The sequence below is a fragment of the Lissotriton helveticus genome, chromosome 2_1 (genome assembly GCF_964261635.1).
Source record: "Lissotriton helveticus chromosome 2_1, aLisHel1.1, whole genome shotgun sequence".
In the NCBI taxonomy this organism is placed as follows: Eukaryota; Metazoa; Chordata; class Amphibia; order Caudata; family Salamandridae; genus Lissotriton; species Lissotriton helveticus.
In genome coordinates, this window is record NC_136059.1 from 1,961,198,007 (window position 1) to 1,961,222,943 (window position 24,937).

General features: G+C 47.4%; 1 protein-coding gene across 2 annotated transcripts in view; it reads right to left on the reverse strand.

Moving 5' to 3' along the window:
• PRMT9 (protein arginine methyltransferase 9) overlaps nucleotides 1-24,937 on the reverse strand; it is a 302,633-nt gene that overhangs the window by 56,506 nt on the left and 221,190 nt on the right. Inside the window, exon 7 of one of the 2 annotated variants that reach the window (XM_078676899.1) lies at nucleotides 4,036-4,228. In XM_078676899.1, the coding sequence (XP_078533025.1) occupies nucleotides 4,036-4,228 (193 nt within the window). The remainder of the gene's footprint in view (nucleotides 1-4,035; nucleotides 4,229-24,937) is intronic. The other variant, XM_078676900.1, reaches the window with a different exon arrangement.

A 24,937-nucleotide genomic window follows, 5' to 3' on the forward strand; every position in this document is an offset into this window, starting at 1 on the left:
ACTGGAAATGGCTCTTTCCCACTGTAAAGCGAAGGTATTGCCTGTGAGCTGGGTGTATTTGAATATGGAAATATGCGTCTTCTAAATCCAGCGACGCCAAGTAGTCGCCCGGATTCAAGAGAGGAAGAATTTCCTGGAGAGTGACCATCCTGAAGGAGAGCTTTACGAGATAGGTGTTGAGCTCCCGAAGATCGAGGATGGGACGCCAAGTGTCTGCAGTCTTCCGCACCAGGAAGAATCTTGAATAGAACCCCCGACCCCTCTGAGAGAACGGTACCGGTTCTATCGCTCCTTTGAGGAACAATTGATGGGCTTCTAGATGGAGTAATCTTAGATGTCCTGTGCGGATGGCGCCCGGAGCTCGCGTTGGAGGAAAGTTGTGAAACTCCAACGTATGGCCACTCTCTACGATGTTTAGGACCCACTGGTCCGATGTGATTGACTTCCAACTGTCCAGACAAAGTGATATCCTGCCCCCCACTGATGTGATTGGGAGGGGAGGAACAGTAGGTAGAGCCGGGAGGCCGCTATTGTCGTTTGGTGTTGTCACGACCTAGTCGATGTTGACGGCCTCGCGGAGGGTTGCGAGAGAAAGATGCTGATTGCCCTTGTCGCTGATTCGAGTATTGTGGTTTATAGGACTGGGAAGACTGTGAGGAATATCGCTGTTGGTTTCCTCTGTAAGACGCAAATCCTCTACCTCGTGCACCCCTAAAGGGGACCTTGCGATAGGAGAGTGAGCCCAAGGACTTTGCCGTGTCTGTGTCCTTCTTTATATTCTGTAGGGTATCGTCCACATGTTTTCCGAACAGCATCTCCCCATCAAATGGGAGATCCAGGATTCTGTTCTGGACCTCCTGACGAAACCAGGTGGCCTTCAGCCAACCCTGACGCCGTAACACAGCGGAGCCGGCCAAGGCCCGAAACGCCGTGGAAGCAATGTCCATTGCACAGTCAATTACTTCTGCAGAAGATTTTTCCCCTTCTGCCAGCACCTTCTTGGCTTCCTCCTTTGTGGGCTCTGGTAATAGTTCCACGAAGGGTTCCATGTCGCACCACATCTGGCGGTCGTAACGGCCTAAGATGGCAAGAGCGTTCGCCGCTCGAACTAGCAAGCTGGCCATAGAGGAAAACCGTTTTCCAACATTATCCAGACGTCTGCCGTCCTTGTCCGGGGGTGTGGTCAACGGTGTGGACGGATTCTTTGACTTGCTTTGTGCCGCCTGAGAAATCACTGAGTCAGGCTTCGGTTGACCAAGAAGGCAAGCTGGACTGCCTTCCGGAGCTTTATATTTCTTTTCCAGCCTGGGGAGTACTGGGATCACCGTGGCTGGACTCTGCATGATCTTCATGCCCTCCTCCCATACATGCTCAATGATGGGAATAGACTTGACAGATCGTTGATATTGTTCCTTAAAGTCATACAGGAAACATTCCGATTCCTCTCTCGAAATAGGTAAACCAAACCTCTTTGCTGCCCGCTCCATCAGATGATGAAAACCACCTATATCCACCGGAGGGGAGACGGACGTGTCACGACCAGAGGCGTCCTGATCATGTGGTGCACTGTCCCCCTGATCCAAGTCTGGGTCCTGCAACGGATCAACCACGGGATCCACCTGTATCGCCTCCTCATCCGAAGAGGTATCCTGAGGGACCGGCTGAACTGGTAAGGGGTCTGGTGTACGGACCCGCACCAACGATGGCCTTGGCGGTGGTGAAGAGGATACCACTGGAAGACTAGTAGTCGGTTGTACCTGTGGCTGGATTGGAGGTGTAGGAGATGCAGAGTGTCCAAGCGGTTCCGACGGAAACCGTTTGCGATAATCTTGAATCATCATGTGCAAATCAGAGATAAGCGAAGAGGGCATGGCCACCATGCCCTGTCCCAAGACAGGCGGGCGTCGTTCATCCTGAACATACGGATGGAACTGCTGGCCATCAGACCGCTCACCATACTCCTCCCTGTCCGTGTCCTGCATCTTGACATGCAAGTCTGAAGGACTATATGCAGGGCCATAATTATCATCTTCCTCCATCTCATCCGCCTCAGAATCATCATCCAGCAGCATTGTTGGGAGATGGGAAGAGACTCGTCGTGGAGAAGTCATCTCCGGCGTAATTTTCATCTTCCGAATCGTCAACACCACCTTTTGGCCCGTCGACGGGCTCGTCGACGGTGCCGTCGTCACCTGAGCCGCCGTCGTCGGGTGAGCCACCAGCGGAATCGTCGACGGTATCACATTCTTCGTCGACACAATCTTCACCGTCGACGATGTCGTCGACGGTCTCGTAGACAAACTCGTCGTCATCACAATCCTCGTCGGCGTGGAAGTGGTGGTCGTCGTCGACGTAGTTTTCGTCGTCGACGCGGCCGTCGACAGTAGCTTGCCTGTCATCGTCGTCGACGTGGGAGTCGTCAGCGTCGACGAACTCGGGATCTTGAACGTCGACGAAGTCGTCGTCGTGGGCAAACCTGCCGCCGACGATCCCGTCGACGGCGGAACAGAAACAGCGGGAACTTTCACAGATGTAACCGTCGTCGACGTACCTGGTGTTTTCGTCGTCGACGGACGCTGTTTTTTGTCCTGACCAGATCCAGAAGTGACAGTAGAGTGCTTAGCACTGGATTTACTCTTTTTGGACGGAGGAGAAGGAAGAGCAACCTCCTTTTTGTCCTTTAAGGCTGTAACACCACCAGCAGCCTGTCCCTGCCTCTCCTTTTCACTGCCGTGAGGAGATTGAAGGGGACCAGCCTTCTCAGACCTATCAGAGATCTTGTGAGAGGCATGAAGAGGGGCCTCCGAAGTAGAAACAGCAGTAGGAGACCTACCCCTCTTTCTTGATCTGTGGGAGGAAGCAAAAGATGTGGAATCCTCCTCGTCCGAAGAGATCACCTCCTTGCGAGTCTTCATTTTCTGCAGCCAGGTTAACAGCCGACCTTCTCTGTCACGAAGGGTCTTGGTGGAGAAGGTCCTGCAGATCTTGCACTCTGTGGCCTTGTGGTCCGGATATAAGCAATAAATACAATTCTCATGCTTATCTTCCACAAACAGGCGTTTTTTCCCACAAGAGGCACAGGCCCTAAACAAGGCCTTCTTCTCCTTGTCAGACATCTCGAAGTTTTGAAGAAAAATGTGAAGAAACAACCAGAAAGTTGAGAAAAAGTGAGCAGAGCTCAGAGGAGACTCCCTAGCACAACGTGCGGTAGAAAAATCTGAGGCTCTGAGCTCTCTCAGGAAGGTTCTAGAGGGTGAGGCTGTTCTGATTGGTCCTGGCAAAAGTTTGGTCTCTTTTTACAAAAAGAGGGTGATAGGATACAAAATGAGATGAGGCCTAGGCCTAGGTTTCTCTTTTGTTTCTATGGTTTTTATACTACCGAGGCTCCCATTCCGACGACGGGGAATGATACAAAGCATGGGAATCTATGAAAGTTCCAATACTGGGGCAAGCAATTCTTTCTGATTGAAAAATTAAATGCTTTTGCCTATGTACACCTTTTCCCTGATCACTTTGCTAATGGGAGGCAAAGGGGTGTTCTCTCGATTTATAGTTTCCAAGATAATTAAACAAACATAAAAATTACTTAAAAAGAATTCACCATAACACTTTTAGGAATCATATGCATTTGAACAAACTTTCATTGGTAATACGTGCAACAAAAATTACAGACTATGAGAAGATTTCTTCCGTAACTCCATACAGTACTGCACAATAATTGAAAAGTAATTTAAGATGCTATCTATGCAATAACTATTATATATGGTAGTTCCACGATGCACAGTATACAGCCACATTTTTACCATGGTGGTATATCTCAATTATTGTTTAGCTGGTGTCAATGAGGACTTTCTGTAAAACATGTTAATTAACGTGATGTGGATTCATAGTAAAATGAATGTTTTAACAACTTCCACGTAGTAATGGTGTATGTACTTAATTAGTTTTGCCTTTCTTGATACAGAAATCACCGTCTGTAAACATAAAAAAGAACATACAGGTCAATACATTAACATACTACAGGGATTTACTTACCTGGAGGTTGTTGAAATCGATCGTCATTACTTGAAAAGGTTCTGACAATGGAGTATAACCACCAGGAACTCTACTCATTTTTTCAGTGGCGTATGGTTCAATGGGCTCATCCCCACTTCTATACGCTTTGACAGGACTTTGAAATTCAACAGTTCCCTCCAACTGCACCCCAGCAATATTCTTCATCTCTATCCTTGGGAAAGGGGGTACAAATAAGATCATAACACTAAAGCAAGCATATACATGGAAAACACAATTATTTGTTCAAGATCATGCCTGTGGAAATGACATATGGTGACATAAAGTAGTTTTCTAATGGACACTAATCACGGATTACTCTCCTTTAGAATATGCCCTGGGGCTAGACTGCATCAGCAAGGTTCTTCAGCAATGCTCCTACATGCCAGTAGGTAGTGTTGAATGGCTCTGCGATGACTGCGTGCGGTCTTGGAAGCGATGGGACTGAGCCACATGTAACCCCCACCCCTGCACGCTGACCACAATTCCTTTCTTTCCATGCCCTTTTACGCTGATAAGGAGCTCTGCGCCATTGTTGGCCTTCCGACTACTTCCAAATTCTCTCAGTGTGCCAGGGAACAATGTTACCCACCCAAATTCTCAGGATTCAAGCCATGCAGAGTGCAGGAAACAAATGTCGGTCACACACATGTGTGTGGTCTGCCTCTAGTGCTTGGGCTTGGTGGACGACTTAGTCCGGCGGCAATTGTGCTCTCATGCACCAAAGGTCATTCGAGACTGGAAAGCAGCAGTCGAGTACCAAAAGAGATCATGGTCAAAGCATAGATTGCGGTCGTGCTTCAGGTCTCACATACGGTAAGTGCCTTTTCTCAGGGCTGTTGCGGAGAAAGGCTTCTTCCTGCTCAAGGTCTTACAGAAAGTGAAAGTACAAACTTTAACATAAAAAGATAAAGCAGGTCTCATCCCCATCACACCACTCGAAGTGAGACGAAGTTCCCCAAGCAGTCATCGACCCCGCAGCAGATATAGGCCTTCAGAGCATCCATGCTGCATATTTGGAGCACTCTTCCGGCTCCTTCTGGAGTGCCTTTGGACCATAGGAGTCTCTAGTCAGACGACCACCGAAGGTTCGCCGCCAAAGTCATCTGCTACCTCTGGACCTGCCCCGGGACACAGCACAGATACCAGATCCAGTTCTGACACCAGTCTCAGGCCCAGAGCAAACATTGGCACAATGTCAGCTTATGATGCGCTGAGATCACAAAAGCATAATAAATTATAATTCAACCTGACCCGAGATCTTTGTATCACCGCCTTTACCTCTAGAGGATCAATGCACACTTTGCCTATTACAATGCTAACGTTTAATTAAGTCTTAATGATGCCCTCATGGCTACAGGAGCTAAACCATGTTCATATCTGCAGTCAGATGACAGTATTTCGAGTCATAGACCTGCCCCTGGTGATGTAGACTTTATACAAAGCTTCTGACAATGGAGAGCCTGATTGGCCAAAAGTTAAAATGTAACATAAGCCTGGGTTCCTTCACAGCCAATCCCCCAGAGAGGGAATCACAGTTTGCTTACAAGGACAGTAGGATATAGGATGCTACCAGTAATAATTTGCTGGTTGTCCCAGAAGAACTCAGGGCCTCTTTAGTCCAGGCTATTCATGATGGCCAGGATGTTGCAAAGTACATGCTGCGGACCAGGCTGAACACAACAGACTGTATTAGCAAAGCTACTGGCACCAGCTTTGTGCTTCGAAGGCAAGCCTTGGTCAACTGGTTTTCTGGCAAAATGAAAGAATTGCTCATGGATTTGCCTTTTGATGGCCCAAGCAAAGTCTCATCCAGCATCAGAACAATTAAAAAACAAATGTGCTATATTAAAATTCCTTTGGTTCTTAGGGATATCAAGCCAGACCAGCCCCAAGCTTTTATTGCCCCCATTTGGGCCAGGATTGTGTGGCACCAAATGCACTTGGGCATGAGCATCTGTCCTCTCTCGAATCAGGCTTCTACTTTGAGGTGACCTTCTGGATCAGCAACATGAAAGCATCCTGCATCAGATTCTCCAGGACTTACACTTCAATGCATGAAGATTGAGTGATGGCAGCAAAATGTGTTTGACTTGCCGACTAAGGTCAAAATCTGTCATGCACCAGCCAAGAAGAAGATCCCTGAGGGACAGCGGGCCCATTCCACCAGGGCCAAGGCAGCTACAACGCAGTTGGAAAGGGAAGTGACTGTTCATCATAGCTGCCAGGCTGCGACATGGGCATTGGTGTAAACATTCATGAACCAGTAGTGCCCTGACAACCAGGTACTGTGCGGAAGGTCACTTCGCCTGCTCACTTCTGCAGGACTTTCTTTTTTGCCCAAGGACATTTTACAGGTTTACAACCATGCACAAGTCAGAAGATCAACAACAAATGAAACGTTTAGGTATTCTACAAGGTAAACCTTTACCACTGAGACTCAACCGAAGCCCCCCCTCCCTTCCATCAACAACCCCCAGGCCTTGCAAGGACCAACAAGCCTATAAAAATATTAAGACCTTTACTTTGGCTCTAGGGCGTCGACCTAACACTTCTAGGCAGAAAGACTCTGCATCAAATGACCACTGCGACCAGTGCTACATATCTCACTTCAAATTACTGCAGTGAGATGAAGAGATCGTAGAGTGATGGGGCACCAGTATCCAAAACCTTTAGCCTATAAATAATCTATCTACCAGAATTGCCACTGGCTCTCATGTTTGTTGTTCATATTATTGATGGCCCTGGGGAGTTTCTCCAGTGTTAATAGTGTTCACAGTTTAGTGGGCCATTCCTGCATAGTATGAATCGTTGGTGGCTTCCACTTGATGGCTTATAGAAGTTTTGCCGCCAGGAGCATATCAAGGATCAGTCTTCAGTCCGACTTAGTGAGGCGCCTATAAACCATAGGTCTCAAACCAAGGATGGTGGTTGCCGAATCCACTGGAAGATGATAGCCCACCACTTGTTTAACGTGACTAGGGATTTGTTTCCAGAACATCTGTAACTAAGGAGAAGCCCACTACATATGTAATACATCCCTCTCATGCCCACAACCCCTCCAACACAGACTATTAGCCAACCCATACATTTGTTTAAACCTTTTGGGGGTAATATACCACATCAACATTATTTTGTACATTAATTCTCTATTCTGTAAGCTTTTAAACATTGTGCTAATGTTGGATGGGGCAGAGCGGTCTGTAATTGCCGGTCAGGCTTAAGGATGTTTGTGAGTGGGCATTAGCCGAAAAAGCACATATGAAGCTCACACGCAGGGATGAAAAATTGCAATCAGTTCTGATGGAATAGCGGAAACTGTGCAATTCGGGGCGAACGGGCGTGGGGGGAGTTTGCTCACAGCACTTCAGAAAGTGGGGAGGGCAGGACGGATGAGGAAGACCAACATGAAAATGGAGGCCAGGGAGAATAAATGCTCTAAGTGTATGTCTTATGATTATATGGCCTACCCTATGCTTCGTTCCATACTGTATCGTATATAAGAATGATTATGTACCTCTACTGTTCTTGTTTTACTTCCAATGCTGCAACCCAAGCCAAGAACAAAATAGGAAGATATTACGCTGTATGCTGTATCGTTGATGTTATGTTTTTTATTGTAAAATGAAAAATAAAGTTAAAAAAAACAAAAAACATTGTACTAAATGTCAGACCACAGCTTCTGCCATTAGCATAAAGAGTGTTGTTTCCCTAGTACTTGGTGACATTTGCTCAAGTATTTCCATTCTATGGGTTGGGACGTCTCAGTATCACATATAAGTTCAAGATGAGATCCTTGGGGCTGGTATATGTGGTCCCACCTTATAAGAGGGCTGGTGGTGGCGTCCCTGTTCTCTGCTTTCTAAAATCATTATTCCATGGGGAACACTGTATTGCCCAGTATGGGACAATAGGAGGAGGGGAAGGTGGTTAGCGAGCCGCTCCCTCACAGCCAAGTCTCAAAGCTAGGTTTCAGAATCTGCGAATAGTGGCAGAGAGCTGATCTGGCACTTTTAGGAAGCCAAGGAATGGCCCAAGGTGCATGTTCCATCACGGCAGCCTACATGTGGACACAATGTTTCTCCGTCTCATATAGAAAGCACTTAAAGAGGATCCTAACCTGTGCCGCCAGGAAGTACTTTCTAATATTTGGTAGGCCCAACTCTCGGTGCGTCTATGCACTTTTAGAAGTGTCCCCCGATATGCAGGACTTCTGCCTGCCCATATAACTATACTGATGTTCGTCTGTAATTTGTGTATATCAGGCAGTTGTACTGGTAGAGCTTGGAACAGGTACAGTAGTCTGGGTGATATATTTTGCTTATTTAATGCTACTCTTTCTAGCCACGATAGACATAGGGGGTCACCATTGGTGGAGATCTTGTATAAGGCTATGACGGTATCGGGGTAGTTTGCAGTGTACAGTGAATGTGGTTTAGGGTGTGATATAAATCCACAGGTATTTCATTATGCGTCAACCAGCAGAAGGGTGTCATTTCTGTAAGGTGTGTGACTATGTTCTGTGAGAGGCCTATGCTAAGGATTTTAGATATGTCAAAGTCAACTTTGAAGCCAGAGACCAGTCCATATACTGGCAGGGTATCAATTTCTGTAGGACTTTTTAATCTTCTACCCAAACCAATATCAATGGAGCAAAGGCAGCGGGCCATAGAGACTGCACCTGACCTATTGCTCCAAGAAGTATAAAATCACAAATGTATACCAATGTATGCACACACTACAAGCACCGGCTGCCACGGTGCAATAAGAGGTTATGAGTAATAATATAAAGCGTAGAGATGCACCACAACAATAATCCAAAAACAAGAACAAAGATGTGATTGTTGTCTTTATTTTCTTTTTTTTGCTTTTGAAAAAAATTCACATATTTGCAGTGAAGACAGACAATGCTTTTCGTCCATGAGATGGACTTCTCCAGGGCAAGTGTAAACAAACACGAAGTTCAGCCTAGTAGAAGCATCACTGTACAGTTTCAGAATGGAAGCACAGTTATATACTTTGGCAATATTCTGCTTCATGCATCGCAAGCATTATTAACCATTGCTGTTCTAATCAAAAGGCGAATATGTGCCGCAAGAGTAAAACCCTAATAGGGTAGTCTTCACTGCAACTATGTGACATTTTCAAAAACAAAAAAATAAAATAAAGGCAAGAATCACATCTTTGTTCTTGTATTATTGTGTGGTGCATCTCTACGCTTTATATTATTCGTACTGCCCAAACTTTGCACCTCTGGGAAGTACTGTTATGGGACCTATTCTAAATGCAAGAAATGAACAGTTAGCAGTATAATTCAGAAGAACAGGTTACTTACCTTTGTGGTGGATATTCTGTCTAACTGCAGATTCCTCGCTCGCTTCCCATCTTTCCTTTCTGTAGAGTGGCTCTTTGATAGTCTGAAAAGGTTCAAAGTTTGAGATCGGCACACTGTCACCCACAATTTGTCCATGCCCAGATACAGGAGGAGACCAAACAAGAAACTGACATTAGCGCATAGGGGTGGCACTTATATGAGTCTCCACACTGTCACTTTCGAGGCTGTGCAGAGCCATCGACCAGCATTCAACAGCATTGCTGAAGAATTTTCTGGATGCGGTCTGGTGATATTCTAAAGGTGAAGAATCTGTACTTAAGCGTATCCACTAGAAAAAGGGTAAATGTAACTTGTTCTTTGTTATAGACATGTATATCAAAATGTTCAAAAGTTAAGACAGAGCGGAGCTGGTAATCTATCCCATGCAGTGAGCATGAGCTAAGGGCTGCCTTGGAGCAGATAAACAAAGGTCCAGCAAACATGAGATTCAGTTGGTGGAACACACATGAAACCAGGAAGACAAAAGCAATAGAACGATCCTTGAGGATTAGAATTAGCTTTCGTTCTATCAATGGATGTCTCGAATTTATTTTGACCCATTTTGGTAAACCGTAGATCTACAAATTAGAAGATGTTTAATTAAATTACTAAGTTACTGGTGGCCAAGATAATCAATATCTGATACCTCATTTGGGGTGATTTTCACACTATTCTTACATGCATACTAAGGGGCATGGGGCCCTCCTATTGGACACATTAGCTACACCCTTGGTACACTTAACTCTTCAGAAGTAGCCCAGCAGAGACACCAATGTTTTGATCAAGAGGTGCTAGTAGATTTGAAACTCACTTTCACACTAATTACGCATTAGCTAACACTTTTATATGAAACACCTCTGTATGTGCTCAATGGAGAAGGCAGGTGAAATTAAGCACATTACAAACTCCTATTGATGATCGATACAACCACACACAGTTTTATAGCACTAGCCTGCAAGGCATAGTAAATGAAACAAAATGGTTTATGTACATCACCATCCTATGTGTCAAAGAGTACAAGCTCCCTGGAAACTTTCAGGTCTCAGTTCTTTCCTAGGCGCAATGTTTCTTAATGACGGATGGGGTCAGATACAATGCTACAAATGTATACTGCAATTCTGCAACTCCATCGCCGACTTCATCAGCACACACGCACTGACCTCCACCGACTACATCCTCCTTGGCGACCTGAACTACCACCTGGATAACAACAACGACTGCAACTCCTCCACCCTGATCGACAACCTCACCACCCTCGGACTGACACAGATCGTCACGACACCTACCCACATCGCCGGCCACACGGTCGATGCCATCTTCTCCTCCAGCCCCCACGTTGCCTTCAGCCACACTTCCGAACTCACCTGGACCGACCACCACTGCGTCCACTTCACCTTCAGGAAACCCGTCTCACATCACCGCACCCTACAGATCCCTAGACGTCGCTGGGGCACAATCACCAAGGAACTACTACAAACACACCTCACACTCAACCCACCGGCAAACCCCACCGACCCCGAGGAGGGGGCCCGCACCCTCAGACTCTGGATGGAAGATTGCGCCAACACCTTAGCCCCAATGAGACAACACACCCACAGAAACACCATCCAGAGAGCCAGCTGGTTTCCCCCGGAGCTCCTAGCCTCCAAGCGGACCTGTAGGAGACTGGCGAACACCTGGCACGACGAGAAAACGCTCGACAGCCGCGCAGCCCTCAAAGACGCCATTTGCAACCACCACCACCTCATCAGGACCACCAAGAAGGGCTCCTTCAAGGACCGCCTTGACAATAACACACACAATGGCAAGGAGCTCTTCAACATCGTGAAGGAACTCTCAAACCCCAGCTCCTGCACCATCCCGCCGTCACAAGCCCTGTGTGACGCCCTCGCTGCCTTCTTCCACCGCAAGATCACCGACATCCACGACAGCTTCAATCCTCGGACGAACCCCGCCATCCCGACCACGCCGGACCCACCGATCCACCACGACCACCTCACCGCATGGTCCAGCGTGACCACCGAGGACACCGTCAAAACCATGAGCACCATCCACTCAGGCGCCACATCCAACCCTCTTCCCCACCACATCGTCAACAAGGCCGACAGATCCATCGCACCCCACCTGTGCAACATCATCAACCTCTCCTTCAAGACCGCGACTTTCCCTGAGAGCTGGAAACACGGCGAGATTAACGCCCTACTGAAGAAACCCACGGCGGACCCGAGCGACCTCAAGAAATCCGGCCCATCTCCCTGCTTCCGTTCACGGCGAAGGTCATTGAAAAGATCGCCAGCACCCAACTCACCTGATACCTAGAAGACAACAGAATCCTCGATCCCTCACAGTCAGGTTTCCGCAAGAACCACAGCACCGAGACCGCCCTCATCCCCGCCACAGACGACATCAGAATCCTACTCGACAACGGCGAGACAGCAGCCCTCATCCTCCTGGACCTCTCCGCCGTCTTCGACACCGTCTGCCATCACACACTACGCGCACGCTTCCACGACGCAGGGATCCGCGACAAGGCCCTGGACTGGATCACCTCCTTCCTCTCCGACAGAACCCAAAGAGTCCGCCTCCCCCCGTTCCCCTCAGGAGCCACCAAGACCATCTGCGGCGTCCCACAAGGATCATCCCTCAGCCCGACGCTTTTCAACATCTACATGGCACCACTCGCAAGCATCGTCAGACTTCACAACCTCAACATAATCTCCTACGCCGACGACACCCAGCTGATCCTCTCCCTCACCAAGGACCCCCTCACCGCCAAAGCCAACCTACACTGTGGTATGAAGGCTGTTGCCGACTGGATGGAAAAAAGCCGGCTCAAACTGAACACGGACAAGACGGAGACCCTCATCCTCGGACCCAACGCCTCAGCCCTGGGACGGCTCCTGGTGGCCCACATCTCTGGGCACCGCTCCTACACCAACCAAACACGCACGCTACCTGGGAGTCATCCTCGACTCGAAACTGATGTCTTGAAGTAACTGCAATTCAAACAACCCACCTTCTTGCAAATCAGAAGTGAAGTGCAACTGATTTGATCTGCCATGGGGAGTTCTGCCCTACTCACCCAGACAGCTCCTCTTTGAAGCCCATCAGACACCATACAATCCCACCCTCCAGGGTCATCCCAGGGGCCCTTCAGTTCCTTCACAGAAACTCAGAAACGCCTCAGTCATTTACAGCTATGGAGCTTGACAGCTGAATCGCACAATGGGACTACAACATTATAGCAGTGAATACACTGCTGTGCTGCACTTCGTAAGCCACACAACTTCAAGCTCTTCACCAGCTACTAGCAAGCAAGTGTAAGATCAGGGCCGGGTAATCCCCACAATGTTTCCTCCAGGCCCACACTTACACATCAAAAAATTGCCCCACGTCTTTAATCAGGTTGCCTCAGCACTTCCAGCTGTGTGCTTTCTCTGCCTAATACACAATAGCCATCTTGATGCTTTATGTCAAGTGAGGGTAACACTAAATGCACTGAAAATAGCTGAACACAGCCCAGGCAGAGTTAAGCAAATAAGCAAAATGCTGGTGCCTCGGCCCTACTCCTGCACAAAAAAGATGTGTCAAACTTAACAACTTGTTCATCTTCATGCTGCCAGTCGAGGCTTCCAGCAGCGGCACCCTCTCGCTAAGAAGCAGCAGTGGTCGCCATTTTGTTTATTTTAGTAACACTGATGTGATGCAAAGCCCGGAATGCCTCAAAGCATAAGCAGATATACCTGAACTAAGAAAGTAAAGCGATAAGGTGTAGTGACACCACAAAGCATTAATAAAAACAAGTGTAAGCAAGTGAAGCAATAATTGCAAGTGCAAGCAAATTCAAATAAAGCAAGGAAATGAAAGCAAAGGCGTAACAATGTAAGGCATACTAAATAGGAATACTACAATACTACATAAATACAATTCGATCAAATATTGAGTTCCACGAGTACAGTCAAGTACTAAAGAAAATAAGTAGATTAATAGTACATTCAAGTGCAGTAAGTTAAAAGCGCATATCAAGAACATATACAAGAATACTAGCTATACATAAGGACAGATACAGAACAAGATACACAGCCCTAGTCAGGAGTACTTCAAACTAAACATCATCGTCAAGAACAAGACTGAATAATCAACAGGCTAACTGGTATCAACCTCATTTGAAACAGCATCATACAATTAGATTTGGCAGCATCTGGTATGACTAACCACTAGACCACCAGCTGAATAGCCTAACCACAGGCATCAAACGAACTATAGCATGTGCCAATCCCCAAGAAGAACACAAATATGAGGAAGGGCTAGATCTACACTCCTCTGCTAATGAAAATGGAAGATTCAAAATAAACAAAGACCTAACCAATGTACTGAAAGTCAGTAGCAGGCAAGCAAAATGCAACACCCCTCTTCCCCTAAGCAACCAAAGAGCACATAATTAATGAATGGGTTTAAATAGCTCAAATCCTTCATGCACAGAACACAGATAAACTACAAAGTGCTGAAGAGAAACCCGACAGTATGGGTAAGAAATAGCAAAATGCAACAGTGGAACTGATCAGCTTTCCCTCAAAAATCCAGGAACTTGAATGTAACAAATTCTGTTGAATACAGTAGTTAGAAAATCGAAATAGGAAAAACAAGATAAAACTATATGGCATCTGAGAAGGAAAAGAAAGAAACCCATGCTTTTCCTATCTCGTGTCTCCCAAATTTCTTAATACCCCAGTAAAAGAACCTTGAAATATTCAACGTATTCCTCAGCTAGGATTCCCACGAAGAAGTCAAAACCCAGAGGGATAATCATGTTCTTTCTCGAATACACCCACGTTTTTCTAATCCTAGATGCAGCAAAGAAGCAGAAAAATCAAACCGGATGCAGCAGACAAATATAACTGGTAAAAATCGTCACAGCCATGGTGAACCAAACTTTCTTGGAGATGAGACCTACCGTGAACAATCATAACATCAGATGAAGTATTATCTACCACCAAAAGATGTAAAATTATCTTCAGTGACAGAACAAGAATTTTCAAGGAGCTGCAAGAATTATAAATCTACCGGGACTCCTTTTCCTCAGAACAAATGGGGGCAAATATACCAAAGTGAAATCCCAAAGAATCTACACAAAAAAGATAGCAACATTTCCCCCAACCCTATCATATTTCATGACAGAGGTCCAGCCAAAATGTGTACCCTATCCATGTTATAACCTAGAACTGCACTTTACTTTTCATCATTCTGATTGTCACTCACTCTGTGTGATATCCCCACAATTAGTTTTGTACTTCTCTGCTAAGGAAGCCACTAGCTCCAATTGTCTGTAATCGGAAACCACTAGTAAATAATAGGATGTTTATCAGACACGTCACATGGAATGTCAAAGGAATAAACACCCCCATAAAGAGGCAGAAATTACTTCCACATTTGCATAAACGTGGTACAAGTTTCCCTCCATGCAAGACACCCATCTCAACAAAGTTACCTAAGGCTCAATAGGAAGTAGGTGAGAGAAACTGCATTCACACAAGCAAAAAGAAAGTGGTTACAATTCTGTAACATAAGAATATGAAAGTCAACACCTCAGTCACAGGCTGAAATCTATCTGCCTTATTTCAGGTCTAGTGTCATAATTGGGAATGTTAACTACAGTCTGCTCAACAACTATGCACCAAACCCTGGATGCACTCACACTTGAAAAGATATACAAGTCATCAGCAATACCACCAATCAACAGACCCTAGTCTTTACAGGCAACCACAAAACATAGATTTGTTCTAGAATATAAACTCTTTGGCATATACTTCTCCAGTAAACTTCAAAAAGCATTTACAAATCTAATGTAGGATGAAAATGTAGCAGACATTTAGCACATAGTCAACTCTGTCAAACAAGAATTTGCACATAAATTGCATACAAGAATTGACTATCTGTTCACTTCAAAACCTGGACTCCACTCTACTCAGATCAATTCTTCTCTCCAACTACTCATAAAAAAAATACTCTAAAAACATATCAACCAGTAACAATTCCCCCAGCTGAATGCTGAACACCAACTGTCTAAATGATACAAATATAATTTGCCAGCTTTTAAATAACAACAACTTCGCAACAATCTATAAATAAGTCATTTGTATACCTACAAGGCAACTTTATATGGCAAGATCATAGCATAGGAAAGAAGCCATGAAAAAAAACAAATGCTTACTGTTGGACCTGCGATGGGCAAGCCCAGCACAAAGGGGGTAGCTTGGCTCAAGTGACAAGGCAAGTGAAGGCTGTAGTTTTAAGCCGGCTCTGACCCAATAATAACTCCTTGTACATCCACACCAAAAAGAAGGACACCACACCACTGCTGTAGAAAAATACGACTCCTTTATATAAAACTTCTTTGTTGTAAATAGGGTTGACTGGGAAAGCACATATACATTTCTTTTGGTCATACAGTTCTTGTGAGAAGTTGGCCTGATGTGCAGTGCTCACTGTTCTAGTGATCACTATATATCAGTCCAAACAACCCTTATTGATGATTGGTTGTAAGTCAACCTTATAGACCAGCTATCCTAGTAGCATGGATACGAGCAGTCTAAGGCTAAGACTCTAGAGGGCGTGTTAAGCCAGCTGTTTTACCATCACATTACCCCTTGAACACCCAGTGAAAGGACACCACACAAGTTGTTATGAAAATAAACAGTGTATTTATTTATAACAAGACTACCCTGGCCCACAGCCAGGGAAAGTCGTAAACCAGTGCAGCAAAAAGCAAAAATCTGGGTGATCATAGGATTGTAGACCCTACTCTCCTACATGACCCCCCCCCAAACCTTGGGACAATAAACTAACCTTGACCAGGTGAGTCTTCTTGCTCTAAGTGGAAATACCTGGAGAGCCCATCAGCATTGCTGTGATCAGTACCAGGTCTATGCTCCACTGTAAAATCCATCCCCTGTAGGGAAATGGACCACCTAAGCAGTTTGGGGTTTTCACCCTTCATCTGATTTAGCCACAAGAGGGGCTTATGGTCGGTCTGAATGGTGAAGTGAGTGCCAAACAAGTAGGCCCTCAGCTTCTTCAGGGCCCAAACCACAGCAAAGGCCTCCCTCTCAATAGCTGACCAATTGTTCTCTCTGGGGGTCAGCCTCCTACTAATGAAAGCAATAGGCTGATCATTACCATCAAAATTCAGCTGAGACAGAACAGCTCCCACACCCAACTCAGAAGCATCTGTTTGGACAATGAATGGCTTGGAGTAATCTGGACTCTTAAGGATAGGTGCTGTGCACATGGCCTGCTTGAGGTCATTGAATGCTTTCTGACAGCTTGCTGTCCACTGAACTTTCTTTGGCATCTTTTTGCTTGTCAGGTCATTAAGAGGGGTCACTATGGACCCATAATTTCTGACAAACTTCCTATAGTACCCAGTCAGGCCCAAGAAAGCTCGAACCTGAGTCTGGGTGATTGGAGGAGCCCAGTCCTGGATGGCCTGTATTTTACTCTCCAATGGCTGAACCTGGCCTCCACCTACAAGGTGGCCCAGGTATACAACCTGTGTCTGCCCTATCTGGCACTTAGTGGCCTTGATAGTGAGGCCTGCCTTTTGCAGGGCCTCTAACACTTTCCTCAGGTGGACCAGGTGATCCTCCCAGGTGGAGCTAAAGACAGCAATATCGTCAAGATATGCTGCACAGAAGTCATCCAGCCCAGTGAGGACTTGATTCACCAACCTTTGGAAGGTGGCAGGTGCATTTTTCAAACCAAAGGGCATTACCACAAACTGATAATGCCCACCAGGGGTAGAAAATGCTGTCTTGGGTTTGGCCTCCTCAGCTAACCTGATTTGCCAATACCCAGCTGTCAAATCAAATGTACTTAAGAATTTGGCAGAAGCCAATTTATCTATAAGTTCATCTGCTCTTGGTATTGGGTGGGCATCAGTCTTAGTGACTGCATTGAGGCCTCTGTAGTCTACGCAAAACCTCATCTCTTTCTTACCACCCTGGGTGTGAGGCTTTGGCACTAGAACTACTGGGCTAGCCCAAGGGCTATCTGAGGGCTCAATGACTCCCAGCTCCAACATTTTCTGCACTTCTGTCTTGATGCAGTCTCTAACATGATCAGGCTGTCTGTAGATTTTACACTTGACAGGCAGACTGTCTCCAGTGTCAACATCATGGGTACACCAATCAGTTTGGCTGGGTGTCAGAGAGAACATATGTCTGAAGGATTGCAGAACTTGCCTGCAATCCTGTTGCTGATGTTCAGTGAGGCTGCCACAAAAGACAACACCATCTACTGATCCATCATCAGGATTCTGAGTGAGCAGATCTGGGAGAGGGTCACTCTCTTCCTCCTGTCCCTCATCTGTGGCCATGAGCAAGCTCATGTCCTTCCTGTCAACATATGCCTTGAGCCTGTTCACATGGAGCACTCTGAGAGGGCTCCTGGGAGTTCCAAGGTCCACCAAGTAGGTAACCTCTCCCTTTTGCTCAATGATGGTGTGGGGCCCAGACCATTTGTCTTTCAGAGCTGCTGGGGCCACTGGCTCCAGCACCCACACCTTCTGTCCTGGCTGGTACACAGTCAGCACAGCCTTTTGGTCATGCCAAGCTTTTTGAAGTTCTTGGCTGGCCTCCAGGTTTTTAGATGCCTTTTCCATATACTCAGCCATCCTGGAGCGGAGACCAAGTACATAGTCCACTATGTTGGTTGCAGGCTTTTTGAGAGGTCTCTCCCATCCTTCCTTCACCAAACACAGGGGTCCTCTTACAGGATGCCCATACAGAAGCTCAAAGGGGCTGTAGCCAACCCCCTTCTGTGGGACCTCTCTGTAAGCAAACAAGAGGCAGGGGATCAGGACATCCCATCTTCTCCTAAGAGGTTCAGGTAGCCCATGAATCATCCTTTTGAGGGTCCTGTTGAATCTCTCAACAAGCCCATTGCATTGTGGGTGGTAGGGTGTGGTGAACTTGTAGTTCACACCACACTCCTTCCACATTGCAGTCAGATATCCTGACATGAAGTTTGTACCTCTGTCAGAAACAACCTCCTTAGGGAAGCCCACTCTGGAGAACACTCCAACTAGGGCCCTTGCCACTACAGGTGCTGTAGTGGTCCTAAGTGGAATAGCTTCAGGATACCTGGTGGCATGATCCACCACCACCAGTATAAACTTGTGCCCTGATGCTGTCTGGGGTTCCATTGGACCAACAATGTCAATCCCCACTCTTTCAAAGGGGACCCCCACCACAGGTAGTGGTATGAGGGGGGCCTTTGTTGTGCCACCTGACTTACCACTGGCTTGGCAAGTGACACAGGAGCGACAAAACTCCTTGGTATTCTCATTCATGTGGGGCCAGTGAAAGTGTGAGACAAGCCTGTCCCACGTCTTTGTCTGACCTAAATGACCTGCAAGGGGAATCTCATGGGCCAAGGTGAGAAGGAAACCTCTCAGAGACAAGGGGATGACCAGCCTCCTGGTTGCACCAGGCTTGGGGTCTCTTGACTCAGAGTACAGGAGTCCATCTTCCCAGTATACCCTGTGGGCACCTGTGGCATTCCCTGCAGCCTCAGCAGCAGCCTGCTGTCTGAGGGGTTCAAAGGAAGGGCAGTCTAACTGTGCCTTCCCCAGGTCTGCTCTGGAGGGTCCCCCTGAGCCCAGAAACTCAACTTGATCAAGTTCAAGCTCTTTAGGCTCAGTTTCCCTCAGTTCTCTCAGATCAGCCTCCTCAGAGACTTGATCCTCAACCTGGGGCAAGGGGGAAGGCAAAGCCTTAACCCTACTGCTCTTCTTCTTGGAAGGTGTCTGGTCCATACTTTCAGGATCCAGCACCTGTTCAGTGGGGCATCTTCTGGCCTGTGAGCTAGTCACAGCAAGCACATGTGCTGGCAAGCCTAACATCTCCATGTGAGTCCTCTGCTCCACTTCTGACCATAGTGATGACTCCAAATCATTGCCCAACAAACAATCAACTGGGAGGTCTGAACTGACTACAACTTTCTTTTGACCCTTCACTCCACCCCAGGAGAAAGCCACAATCGCCATACTATGACTGGTAGTGACGTTGCTGGCATTGGTCACCAGGAAATCTGTACCTGGCATGATCTGTCCAGGGTCCACAAAGTTAGGTGTCACCATGGTGACACTGGCACAAGTGTCCCTATAGGCCTGAGCCATCTTGCCATTAATCAAAGGTGTCTGTCTGTATTTGCCCAAAGTATTGGGACTTATATCAGGGGACATATCCATATCCCCTGTACAGACAAGGACAGCCTGAGTGAGTGTGCCAACTAAGTTGTCAGACCCCTCAGCTCCCAAGGTTAACCCAACTAATGCCTTGGGAGGTACACTACCACTACTGACTGTACTAGGGGGTGCAGTTGCCTTAGGGGCTGTAGTGGCAGGAGTTTGTCCTCCTCTTTTGGTGCACTCACTAAACCAGTGAGACTTACTTTTACAGTACTGGCACCACCTCTTTGACTGGCCTTCTTGAGTCTTCTTCTTCTGGGAAGCCTGACCCCCACCCTCTTTGGTTTGTTGGGGACCTGGTGAAGACTTCTGGTCATTTTGTTCACTCTTAGCATTACCCTTCTGGTCTGCTTTCTTCTGACCACCCTGGTTCTGGTTCTGGTTCTGCTTGATCCTTGTTCTGACCCATTTGTCTGCCTTCTTTCCCAATTCTTGGGGAGAGGTCAGATCTGAATCAACAAGGTGCTGGTGCAACAACTGGTTCTGACAATTATTTAAAATGTGTTCTCTCATCATGAGATTGTACAACCCTGTGTAATCAGTAACCTTGCTACCCAGCAACCAGCCCTCCAAAGCCTTAGTGGCACAATCCACAAAGTCAGACCAGTCCTGAGACTGAGTTTTCTGGGTGTCTCTGAACAGCAACCTGTACTGCTCAGTGGTTAAACCAAACCCATCAATCAGTGCATTTTTCAGGACCTGGTAATCATTAGCATCCTCCACTCTTGTAGTGAGGAGCTTATCTCTACCTTTACCATCAAAGGAGAGCCACAGTATAGCTGCCCACTGACTCCGGGGAATGCACTGCACAGTGCAGGCCCTCTCCAGAGCAGCCATCCATTTCTGGATGTCATCCCCTTGCTTAAAGGGGGGCACTATTTTAGTCAGGTGTTTAGTATCTAAACCCTTCTCTCTATCTCTTGGGAGATTGCTGCCACCAGTGGGAGCTAACCCACTCATCTGCTGCTCTCTAGCCAAGGCAAGCTTCTCTTTGGCCAGGGCAATTTCTTCCCTTTCAATCCTCAGAGTAGCCTGTCTCATCCTAGCTTCATGCTCCATTCTCTGGGGGGAAGTCAGTCTCCTCTGGGGAGAGTTCCTTCTCCTCTGAGAAGAGGCATTAGAGTGCAGAGATCTATTGGAGTCCCTAGAAAGAGATCTATCTCTCCTAACTCCAAGGTTAGGCCTACTTAGGGTCAGTACTGGGGGTCCCCCAGATCCTAGCCCAAGCAAGTCTAAGTTGGCCCTAGTTAGCCTTCTGACTACCTCAAGACCTTTGTCTACCTCGTCCCCAGAGAGTTCCTCTTGATCCTCCCCCTCAACTGCATTGGCAATGTTGGGGAGGTCTGGATCCCCAGAGGTACCCTCTAAGGCTGGCATATTCCCATCTAGCTGAGAAAGCTTTCTCGCATCATAAGTCTCTAAGAGACCTATTAAAAAGGGAATGGTGGGGTTAGACCCCTGTTTCAGTTTCCTGGAGGTACACACTTGTCTCATCTCCTGAAAACTGAGAGCTGCATATCTTGATTTGACCTGTGGAGGGTCAACATCCACAAGGGGAGTCTCAGTAGATTCTCCTTGGGTAGACATGCTTTTTCTAGTGAGGTGTAAGTGGTGCACTTACCTACACTATATGTTTACCTACTGATCCCTTGCTAGAGTTGTAGTTTAGGGTGTGCTAGGCCCTAGGAGCTACAACAGCTGGTTCAGTAGAACTCAGAGTATTCTAAGCTAAGTTATATGTACCTTTAGTACTTATGTGATCTTTCACAAGATATTCTTAGGATATGTGTGGTAAAACAACAGCAAGCTCAAATCCCAACCGCTGCTCACCAATGTGAGAAGTTGGCCTGATGTGCAGTGCTCACTGTTCTAGTGATCACTATATATCAGTCCAAACAACCCTTATTGATGATTGGTTGTAAGTCAACCTTATAGACCAGCTATCCTAGTAGCATGGATACGAGCAGTCTAAGGCTAAGACTCTAGAGGGCGTGTTAAGCCAGCTGTTTTACCATCACATTACCCCTTGAACACCCAGTGAAAGGACACCACACAAGTTGTTATGAAAATAAACAGTGTATTTATTTATAACAAGACTACCCTGGCTCTTTATGAGACAGGGAGCTAAGCACACAACAAAACTCTTATAAAAATACTTAAGTTAGCACAGTATACACAAATGCCCGAGGGGCACGAAAAACCATATACTCTGAAAGTGGAATGCGAAATTACTAGCAGGTAAGTACAGTACTAATAGGCTTTGGAATCGCTAGGACTTGACTATAGAATCGTTAGATTACTTCTAGGAGGCTCAGGGGACTCGGGTGCAGAGTGTGCACTCTCACGCGGGATGCGGGACAAAGTCTATGATAGCTAGTAAAGTTAAAGTTAGTGTTCACGGGCGAACCCGACCTGGTAGGGAGAAAACGACAGTGGATCCTGACCCTTGGATAGTGAGGCTATGCTGGGGCACCGAAATGCCGAAGTTACCTAGCCCAGGGGCTGCAGCTGCATAGGTCTCAAAAGACGTCGGGAAACCTCGTAGACGAACCAGGAGCCTGGAAGAAAGATGCTGGCAGGCGACCAGTGAAGAGAGTTCGAGTTGATCCAAGCCTGGATCTTGAAGATGGATGACACCTGAAAGCAGAGGGGACCAAGTTTGTGACTACTAGCCAGTAGTCAGGTGGCACCAGGAGGGCACCGGATGGTAGTCACCTCGGCTAGGTGAGTGGGCGACGCTGGGCTCTGCAGATCTCACGGACCAGGAGGCGTTGTCGGCGACCAGGATGGAGGGGCGAGCTGTCCCACGATGGATGAAGCTGTCGGCGTCGAAGAACCCAGGATTGGGCAACAAAGCCTTGGCTAATTCAAGCCCACGCGGTGGACTCAAAATGGCGTCTTGAGTGGACCAGGAGGGTCCGGGGTGCTCCTCTTCTGGAAGGGAGCAAGAGCCAGTCTGGAGCAACCAGACTAGCAGCAGTGATGTCGTCGGGCGTCGTTCAGAAGGCCACAATCCAGCGGGCTAGTAGCCAAACAACGCGGTGAGCAGCAAAAAGCAGAAGGGCCCCACGCCGATCGTGGAGATGCTGGGGGGCTGCTCTTCGGTGCTGGAGCTGCTCAGGGTTGGGGCTTCTCGGACCCCAAAGCACTCGCCAGGAGATTACTCGGCGGGCTTGCTGTGAAGAAGTCGTGCAGTCTTGGCAATAGTCGGTCCCTTGAGGTCTCGTCGCACTCACGGTTCTCAGCTTGGCTGTAGAGGTGAGTAGAGGTCGGAGGTGCCAGGGAAGCCGGGTCTTGTCGAGCTGGGCAGTCGGATTCCGGAGGAAGGACTTGCAGCAGACCGCAGTGTTCTTAAGGTGGTGCCTGCGGATGCAGGGTGACTACTCCTTAGCCACAAGGGAGAATCTTGAAGAAGAAATCTTGATGTCCTTTCGTAGAAAGTCGTGTCTTGATTCCAAAGATGATCTAATTTGGAAGGGGGCCTGCTCCTACCTTTATCTGGGAAAAGGGGGCTGGCACGCGACTAAGTCCTGCCCTATGGGTGGGACCAGGAGGGGGGTGGTTACACCCCTCTCCTTTGGCGGGCTTTCCCCAGGCCAGGGGCTGGAGTGCCCCTGGAACTGGTTTCAGCCGGCCTATGCACAGTGAGCACCGGGGTGCCACTTGCAGTCACCTTCCTCTGTAGCCCTGCCTACCTGGAATACACAAAACCCTGTCTGGGACGGTGCTGGCACCGCCCCTGGCAGGAAACCCTTTGTCCTTGCCTCCTGCTCTGGGAGGACTCCCAGCAGCAGGAGGGCAGACTTGTGTCTCGGTGGCAGCATCCATTTTGTGGAGCTGAGGCTATGTCTGACTTTAACCGGGGTTACAGGTTACATACATGTCGTGTCCCTCTAGAAGGGTGGAATGCTAACCCCGTCGCCAGAATTGGCGAGGGGTTAGTATTCCAATTCGTATGACACCTTACTCGACATGTTTTGATAAAGCGATACCAGAGTTGGCATATAACCGCGAGGATTATAATGCACTTAAGAGTATATGGTATGCGATATCATGGAAACGGCTAAGGGATGGATCCCGAAAGCCGCAGACAGGCTCAGCTCATGCCAGAGCACCATCTCACACGATTCCAAGCACTCTGCCTTCAGGATTGTTAAGGCCTGCCATAGGAGTGACTGATAGGAGATCTGTGTGTCCATTTTTAGGGTTAGATATAGGTATACTATATCTAAAGCAAAGGGTGATTACACCACCTTGCCCCAGCTGTCGTGCAGCCAGTTGTGTCAGTTTAGTTAGTCAGCCCAGGGGTGGCACAATACATGCTTCAGCCCCTGGGAGACTTCTGGGTGCACCTCAGCCCTGGGTACAGGGACTTAGAGAGGGCCCAGTGCCAATTCAGTACCTGAGTACAATTTGGATAGAGAGAACAGCTAGGCTGTGGGTCTGATTAGCAGGCCCACAGCCAGGGAAAGTCGTAAACCAGTGCAGCAAAAAGCAAAAATCTGGGTGATCATAGGATTGCAGACCCTACTCTCCTACAGTTCTGGTAATAAATAGTATAAATAAATAGAATAACTTCAGGGATGAGTATCACAATACATATCAGAATAAATATCAGAATAAATATCGGAATAAATATCAGAATAAATATTGGTTCATTTAAATAAACAACCACATGTTTCTTCTGGTATCGCTGCCACCAATTAAATACTTTAGAATCATTACATGTGCAATACGCTTCAAATGGGAAAGATAACTCTTACAGTTTATGCTGTTTTCAATGACCGGGTATACGGCTTCTCTGAGCACAAAATCAGGTTTGGGACTCTTTAATAATCACTCAGGGTGTATGCGCGTATATCTAGAAGGCAAGGAAACACAGTAAATACATCATTTGCACTCGGCGGTCACCGGGATAGGATCTCTGCTTTGCCGGTGAAGTCTAAGCGGGCCTACGGGCTTTAGCACCACTTGAGCACAGGAGGCACCAGTTCTAAGTCTTTAGACTGACGAACGGGCTGCCGGAGAGGTCACACAACCTTCGCGCACCGTCAAAAGAATGCCGGTTCACAGTTCCTTCACAACACTGCATTCACTATGAAGAAACGGGCCCACCTCACATCGGCTGCAATCAAAATACGATTCAGTCGGGCACAGCACTTCTCTCGTTAGCGACGGGGCTCTCAGGGGCTCCACGGACCTCCCTCCGACTTCCGCATACAGGGTGGTTCCCGCCCACAGCTACAGCTCCCGGGTCACTG